The sequence below is a fragment of the Merops nubicus genome, unplaced genomic scaffold (assembly GCF_000691845.1).
Source record: "Merops nubicus isolate BGI_N331 unplaced genomic scaffold, ASM69184v1 scaffold11347, whole genome shotgun sequence".
Taxonomy (NCBI): Eukaryota; Metazoa; Chordata; class Aves; order Coraciiformes; family Meropidae; genus Merops; species Merops nubicus.
Genome location: NW_008619639.1, coordinates 33,824 through 43,035, shown reverse-complemented (window position 1 = coordinate 43,035; position 9,212 = coordinate 33,824). Strand labels below are relative to the sequence as shown.

The 9,212-nt window shown below is 35.7% G+C and overlaps 1 protein-coding gene across 1 annotated transcript in view; it reads right to left on the bottom strand.

The window, feature by feature from the left end:
* Positions 1 to 2,550: 2,550 nt before the first annotated feature.
* The window catches only part of LOC103776359 (catenin alpha-2), a gene marked incomplete at its 5' end in the record, with an annotated part of 39,685 nt that continues 33,023 nt past the window's right edge, over positions 2,551 to 9,212 (bottom strand). The window contains one exon of the mRNA XM_008943868.1: positions 2,551 to 3,704. Within this exon, the coding sequence (XP_008942116.1) occupies positions 3,417 to 3,704 (288 nt within the window). The remainder of the gene's footprint in view (positions 3,705 to 9,212) is intronic.

Below are 9,212 nucleotides of genomic sequence, written 5' to 3'. Positions count from 1 at the left end.
TTTCATGCTGATTTTCAAACCAGTCTTTTGCTGTACATTCATTTGCTGGAAGGAAATAATTATTTCCAAATGACTAAATTCTGTCATCAAAAAATATATAGTTCTAATTTCTTGAAGCATTAATTACTTCTCTTCCATTTTAATAGTTCTAATTTCTTGAAGCATTAATTGCTTCTCTTCCATTTTAGGTACAATTTGAAGAGAAAATTTTCAAGGTGGTATGTATACAGGAAAATGTACAGTTCACATTGGCATGTGAGTGAAGGTGATAGTCTTGGTTGAAGGTTGTGGAGGTCCAGCAGTTCTTCATTACACTAAGCTGGTGATATGAGTCCTCTTACTATAGTGGAGGACTGGCTGTAGTGAACATTTCCTAAACTCACACACATTATTTTATGCCTACACTTAATACTAGATTTAAAGGTCTTCTATATCTTTAAGATTTGCAAGCTTTAAAGATGGAAAGTCTGTGGGGTGAATCCTTGGTTGGTGTAATCAATGGAATCGTCATCATTGTGGCAACAGTGACAATGAATTCTACAATTTACTTAGAGAAAAAATTTATTTTTAAAAATATCAATCTTGCTTCTCTGATAATTCATTGTGTCACTCCTAATTTTTGAGTTTTAAGGACCAGTGCTTACTTGTTCCTTATTTAGAATCATAGAATCACTTAGGCTGGAAAAGACCATTAAAAACATAAACTCCAACTATGAACCCAGCACTGATTTAGTCATAGCCTCACTATTGATGACCCTGAAGAAACTGGAGACTCTTACTTTATTGTGTCTCTCCTTACACGAGAGCAATTCCATCCTACACCATTTCTTCTTTCAGATAAGCTCATAAAAACTGAATCAATTATTCCAACACAGGCACATCCCTGCTTTCTACCAGCATCCATTATTTTCCTCTTTCTCTGTTGAGCCTCTTCTTGCATGTCTTTTGTATGCCAACAGCCTGTTGGCTTTGCTACATGAGCTGAGCACTGAACTGGTAAGTTCTGGTTGATTTTTGATTCTTGTTGTCATGTGCATCACTTTTCATTTCTAAACAGTGAATTTTATCGTGCTGCCATAAAGATATGTAGAGCATAGATAGACCCTTTCAAAAGGCAAATAATCCATCCTAAAGTAAGATTCTAATTCACATGAACTAAGTTGCCCAATAGCATTCTAGGTTTACCTTCACAGGCTCTAATTTTCCTTAGCATTTTACAGACATTGTCACTATTTTGACTGAGTAACTGATAAATATTACAAATTTCTTCTTTAGCCATGGACCCTTAATCAGTGGAGACTCTTCAAGATATGTTCATAGATCTTGTTGTCTGTATGCTTCCTTCTAAACATCTCTGTGGTGCCTCTTACAGCAACGATACCATTTTAAAGCAACCATTCAGTTAATCTATCACAGTTCTAGAGCAAAACATTTCCAAAGAAGTGCTGTTGCTATTACTTTTATTTGTGGCCAGTTGTATGTTTTCTTTTTTTCATACACCATACCAGGACATTTTTATTTATCTGTTATTTGCTAATTTTTCTTTAAAATCAGTATCTGCCTTTTGTCTCTGTAATTTCATTTGTAAAGATCCCAATTACTTTTAGGTAGTTATTGGTACAAGTAATGCCAGTCTATGTCGGACTACAGGGCATTATAGGAAAAGCTCTTCAAGGACTTCCCCACATCTTCTAAGGTATTTTGATCATGTGTACACGCTCTAGTTCTCATTGAGGAAACTTTTTATTATGCAGTAAAATGAAACAAAGCAAAAATAGTAACTTCCTAAAAGACCTCTGAGAGTACAATTCTTTATATAGATCACGTAGGAGGGCAACAGAACAAAATTGGGCACTTTGCTATTCTGAGGAATAATCAGTGTATTTGAAGAAAAGCATCCAAACATCTCTCAAAATCTCTGTAAAGGTTACACAGGTCACTTAGGGCACACCTCACTGCTTATGGCAGTGTTTCAAATCCCTTAGGAGGTAATGAATGGTCTCTTAGTTTGCTGACTATAAGAAAAATAAATACACACTCATTATTTTATTTTTGTACATAACAAGATCTTTTCAAAACCATAACACAATCTCTGTAGCTGAGACAACTGTTGAAGCTAAAAGGGATTAAATGTAGACACTGTGTTCCTGTGTGCAGTAGACTTTATATAGGTCTATACAGTGTGGCACAAGAGGTTATTTCCAAGGTTCTGAGATGCCCACCTTATAAGCTTAATAAATTGAGCTATCTTTATGCTGTTTCCAAGGTGCTGAATGTAGACAAATAATTTAACCCCACACTTGACACATCTTAAATGTATTGAGGCTTATAACCGTCTCCAATTTACACTGGTTTTGACCCACTGACCATGTTTAGCTATCCTGGTTATAAAAAAAATGAGAAAAGAAATGCAATGTTGTTTTTCCTTCACTAAAGAACCCTCCATAAAACCACAAAATAAAAAAAAAAAGGAAGCATAAGGCAAAATTATTCACTGTCTACATCAGCCATGATGCAGGAGATATAATGCATTGATAGAAACAAGCCATATTGAGGATTCCAAGGTTAAATGAGTTTATTGAGTTAGTGGTTACAATGGTATGTCAGATACCTGTAATCCAAGCTACACCTACATATTTGCCTCTAAATTCTCACACTGTCAGTTTTGGTGTCTAAACATTCCACCACCAGGTCTTCTATTACTAATATAATAATAATCATCATCATAATAATCATAATATAAAAGGCAATGTCAATCACCATATTGTGCTTCATACTCCACCATAAGGAATTCAGTTGGCAAAAGTAAACCTCTGGTCATATTAATGGGAATAATTGAAACGTGAGCAATCATAACACTACTAGAATATAAAGAACAAAATATGGTTGAAAAGAAACATTTTTTAAGATGAATTAGTTTGTGTCTTTTAAAAATTCACATACTATAATGAAGATGACTTAAAAGTTATATCATTTAATTATTGGGCCACACATTTAAGCATATTGGCTAGTACATTTTTGCACTGGAACAGAAGCAATACAAGCTTTATGGTCTACCATTACAATTCCTTTTTTTTTTTTTTTTCCACTTAATATACCTGCCAACCTAATGTTTCTTGCATGCATAAAAATTTCTGGGCTTAGACTTGAATTTGTTATCTAACCCACACGTACCCCTGCGATGCAGATTCTTTGGCCAATTTAATGCTCTAGTTTAGTTTAAAAAAGAAGCTTGGAGTAAGTCCGTTTAACATCAGAAGAGAATGCCCTAAATTTTGGCATTGCAGAAATTTAATTGCTTGCTTCAGTTTGCATGCAAATTGACACTGCTTCCCCCCACCCCATGCCAGACGCATACAAGTCGGCAGGTATGCATACAAAAAGAATATAAAACCCTCCTGGTAAAGCTCAGTGCTTTAGAATGAATCCATAGCTTTAAATTCACTTAAGGCCTGTACAGGGGAAATATGTTTCTTCTGGGACCCTCTTCTCACTCTTGTCTGATATTCTTCTGGTTTTTCTCTCTTTACTAGAGGTTTCTTCTCAGGGGCCTTCATCTTCCAAGATACAACTGGTGAGTTCACTGCAGCAGTACCATAGACCTTCTGATATTTAGTAGAAGCCACATATGATGCTTTCACTGTAAGGACCACAGCGTTCATCAGATTTTTAGCTGCCTGGATGAGAGAAGTGGCACTGTCCAGCTACAAGTAGAAAAGAAGATGAAATACAGCAAGGTTACTCCATGACAGGATCACTGGACCATTTCCTGACTGAAGTCTGGATAGTCTCAGATCTCATTAAATATGAAATGAATCCTCTACCTCAGGATTAATCAGGTAGCTTCTAGTAACAAGCACCAGCAACAGCATGCACCAGCTGTAAAGGCAAGACTGTGGTAGTTCACATTAATTTTTTTAATAATTCAAAGGAAAACCTGTGTTGGCTGTTTTTCTTCTTGTTGATTCTTTTCCTAACAGTGAAGAAGTTGTCTCTTTTTTAGAAAAAAACACCTTAACTTCTCACTTAAACCTTTAAAAATTTACTTTTACATGTGAGAAGCTGGAAAACACGTCAACAGGGATTTTTCCATGTGTTCAGGTTTGTTCTAATTATTCCTATCTAGCTCAGGATAACACCACCACTGATGTCTACAGGAACAGTGTGAGGCCAGTGCTGAGCTTGTTAGAGAATCCTGTCTGGAAAGATGAAAGGAGATTTAGAAACCCCTGAAGAAATAAAAAGATGAAACAGTTAACTGTAAGGTTTTGTAGCTCCTGTAATACTTGGGCTACTTATGTTCACAAGGATTCTTAGTTCATTTTTAGCAGACTTTTCATACATATACCCTCGTGTTTCTCCCATGAACAAGTCTGTCTGAGGTTACTGGTCCTCTGGATGTAGGAGGCTTTAAGAACTGTTGAACTTCAAACCATTGGGACTTCCAGTCAGCAAGCTTCCATCATACACTGAAATCCATTTCCCTGGCCAGTTTGTTCAAAAGAATTAAAGCAGATACTGGTACTTCCAAAGCAGTGCCTCAATGTTCCAAAATGCAAATTAGGCACTTGCCAAATCCAACTGGGCATCCTCACATTAGTAGGTGCTAAAAGGATGCTTTTAAGTACTGTAGCAACCCAAGTGACTATTTAGGATGTTCAATTCTGCCTTTTGTAAAATACTGAAAAAGTGGGATATGCTCATTGTGATAAAACCTTTCAGTTCTATCATGGAAGCTGCCTCTATTTTTATGAGTCTTTCCCAGTCTGTAGGAATGATTTTGGATGGAATATTACATTAAATCTGTAATTCCACCCCTCTTGTGCAGTATATTCTTAGCTATTTTTAAGTTAGCATAAAAATCCTCTCTCCCCCCAGACCTTCCCTACTCCATATTTTGGGAACACATGATCTCTTCAGATGTATTCTATCAAGGCAACCAAGATAAATACTCACAAGGAAATAACAAAAAGCATGTTATACTTCACCTCAAGCACTTTGAATCATTAACAGAAGAAGAGTTCAGGAGAAACCTCTTTCTGAAGTGTCAGTGACTGATGTGAACAAGGACAGACATTCCAGAAAACCTGGGTCTGGAACCACATTCATCTACAGACTCACCTGCTATGTTTTATTTCCTCAGCTGGGGCTTTATACTTGTTATGATTCACTAAATACATAAACAGCTACACAGAGTGAGGTGAAAGACAAAAAAGCATTTTAATGATTTTCACATCCTTAGCATGCTTGCTGCCATTCCCTGAAATGCAGTTAATTGCCTGCCCCCAGTAAATATTTTTCCTCAGGACTAATTTGTATTTTCTGTTAGTAAAAGAAACTAAGTTAAAAGATGGAAAATTACATTCTGTGGCAGAAACATGGCTGTTCAATAGGGAGTAATGAAATATAATTCAGCATAGTGTTATTCTATAGCCACAGTACTGCATGATTTATAAGGCAATCTGTATGTTTGTTGGCAAATAACAGATCATATTCTATTAAATTAGGATACTCTAATTTACTGCAGAGATTTACAATCAAACATTATTCATTGTTAAATGATTCTGTTTGAAATACTGGTGGATTGATATTGAATATATAGTGATAACCATCAAATAGTATTTACTTCATAATCAATGTGGATAAACTGGATCTAGCCTCTATTGCACCCTCCTGAATGAATTCTCTTTGTTGAAGGTTTTAATAGCCTCCCATTTCCCAGTGTTTCTTTATGGAAAGATTTCTGGTAGCTGTTTTACATCAGGCATATATTAAGGAACAGAATGATTAAAGGAAGCCTTTTGAAAAGAGAAGGCACCTAAATCAGATGCTTAAAACCTTACAAAGGATGCAATCTGCATCTTTAAACACGCTGGTAATTTTATGGGGTGCATCGATAAGGGTGTGTAGCAGCCTCCCCTTCTGCAGGACTGGCTGGGGATTGCAGGGATGTCTTTCAGAAAATCACGTTACATATTTTGATGCCATTTTAATTATCTCTAGTTTCAATCTGCTGTCACAGTAGGTAAGAGCTCCATATTTTCACCATTATTAATCACATTTTAACATGCAGATACTTAGCCCTTGCCCTTAATATCCATTCATACTGAAAAATCCTTTCAAGTCTTGGAATCAGAAAAGAGACATAAAAACCCCATAATAGTATTAGGCTGAGTCTTCTCCAAAATCTGCTGGTAGCCATCCCATGTACCCAATTTGGCTACCTAAGCATTTCCAGTGATTTTCGTATTGCCTCCAGCTCCTTGCTTGTATTATGGCTCAGTAAAGAAGAATTAAACTGAATGAACATCATTTCAATTAACATTTAGGTCTTACTACACCACTGTGTTACTTCAGTTTTGAGCTGTGCTTTGTAATCAGCAGAGTTACAGTGGCATAAAGCTGGAAGGAGGCAGAAATGAATCACGCCCTTAGTGCATTAATTCCTTACAAAACCTGGCAACAGAAACATATGCACTTTTCCAAACAGATAGTGTTAATAATAATAAAAAAAAAAAAGGAAAATTAACATTTCAAATAAAAGTACCACTAGGAAATTATTGTGCAATACAGAAGGCAAATTTCACTCCCTAGCAATGGCTAGGGAATTACAAATAAAACTACAGCTTTCTGTGCTAACAGAGCCTTTGACTTGCTACACAAATAGTGTTCTGCTCCTTAGATCTCTTTACAAATAGATTTGCCTCCATTTAGGAAAAAAAAGCCCTCTTAAACACAAGAGATAAATTTAGGTTAGTAGCCCATAAAATTCCAAGAGCAAAGACTGCTGAGGAAAATTCAAAATTAATAAAAAACTTAAGAATCACTGCCCTGGAGCCAGTCACTTATCCAGGTTAAAACTGCCATCTACCCAGTGAAGGATAGAAAAAAATGGAAAAAAGATTTTGCTATAAGCTAACTTTGTAATTAGTGAATGCAAGGGTAGAACATTGGAGCAGCAGAGCCTGTTAGATGCCAAGAAGACAATTTCAGGGTGTTTTTTACAAAAAAAATATCCTTTGGGCTCTGATGAGTTTTTGATCTGCTTCTAAACTGTGCTGTATTTTTCCTTCACTCTATGTGGAATTTACCAGGATCTTGTGATAATCAAGATTTCTTGCCTCTTTTAGATACACACATAATCTAAGTAAAATAAGCAGCAACTGCAATAACAAAATAGCTGAAGAAGTGGGAAAGAATAAAGCTGGTAATTTTTCTCCTTAACATTGAAGCAAAAGAAAAGCGATGCTCTCCCTGCATTGTCACATCTGTAATGGGGAAGAATTATGCCACAGATTTTAGAAAGGAGAAAATTTAATTTCTGGAGATATCTTCATATTTATTATCAGAAAAAAAAGGTAATGGAAATAGAGAAGAAAAAAAATCTGTATTTCCATTGAGCAAAGATACAGTATAGGTAGTTAGAAAAGAGCTGGTTGTTTAAGAATGTTCTGTATCATTCTTGTTGATTTTAATAAATCTTAAAAAGTGCAGGAAGGCATTAAAAGAATTGTAGATAGTTCCCAGTCTGGAAGTATTTGAGCAGCACAAATATCTGTGAAATTATAGGCCAGTTCAGCTGACAGCACTCCCCAAAATAATAACGCCATGTCTATGAAAGACTCCATAAATAAAGGGAAGAAAGATATACAGTTAACTGTAACCAAATATTTTCACAGGTAAAACTATTTTCTAAGTAACCTGGATCATATTTTCCTGTGATTAAACTTTGGATTGCTTACAATTATACAGTTGATACAACTGAACCTTTGAAAGGTGTTTTGACATGACAATTAGATTAAAAACTCAGCAGATAGAATATTAACAAGTAATTCCAAATTCTGTAACAGATAAGTTTCAAAATGTATACATACACAAAAGTCATTACTAAACAGTGACTTTTGCAGTGAGATTCTGGAGAAAACATTTTTCAGCTTTACAATATTAATATATCTGTTAAAATCTTTGAAAAAAAAGTCACAACTGATGAAATTTTTGGATAAAATAACAATTGGGAAAGTGGCAAATCATAGAGAGGGAAAGTGATTGATAACTAATAATCTGTTAGAACTCAGAAACATAGATTTCAGTTTGGCCAGTTTTCTAGCAGATGATATCTGCTTATATAGTAAGGAACTATGCAGAATCATAGGAAATCATTCCCTGAGTATAAAAGGAGGACACTGATGAAATAGGTGAAGTGATCATATTCTGTTTATCATGTCTCTGTAGCTATGGACTACTGAGTCCTCAAAGCAAAATCAACATTGAGGAAACAGAAAGAATTTAAAGAATATCAAGAACAGAAAACATCTTTTATGGGAGAGATTCGGTCAGCTCTGTTTTTTCCATTAATAAAATGCAAGATTAAAAAGTGAGTCAATCAAAATCAGTGAGTACATAGTAACAGAATGCTGATAATATTTCAAGTTCAAAAGATTAGACAAAGATATAACAGAACTAAATGGTTGAAAGGTGAAGCAGGTCATTTTAGTTAATAATTAGCTGAATTTTCTTATCAGTGATATTAATTAATCACAAGATAGTGATTCTGTCTCTAGAAACTGTGAAATCAGTATCAGTTTTGCTTAATATGTGCACTCTAACCATAACTATTGGACATTTTTAAGGCTCATCACTTCAGGGAACCTATACATGTTATGCAGGAAAACAGCTTAGATGATAACAATAACCCACATTGACTTTGAAATGTATGAATGCAAAAAATTAGTATTAGTAATTATTGATAAATAGAGTTTAGTCTGGATTACTTTGTACAGATCAGGAGGAGAAATTGCAATTTAGCACATTGAAAAAGAACCTGTAACCCTTCCAATATTCTTGGCTAAGAGTTGGTTTATATGCCTGTAGTAGGTAACTTAGGCATTGACAAGCCCTTGAGGCTGTCTGTGAATTCTGGGCACATTCCCTGCTTCTCCTCCTTTTCAAAGCAAGTCCACACTTCTGTGGACAGGTACAGTTGCTGTTATCACAAAACAAAATTAATTTCCAGCCTCTAGAGAAACTAAGGTGACATGAAGAAGTTCCTCACTATGAAGGTGGTGAGACACTGGAACAGGATGCCCAGGGAAGCTGTGGATGGTCCAACCCTGCAAGTGTTCAAGGCCAGGCTGGATGGGGCTTTGAGCATCCTGGCCCAGTGGGAGGTGTCCCTGCCCATGGCAGGGGGGTTGGAAGTAGAAGTTCTTTAA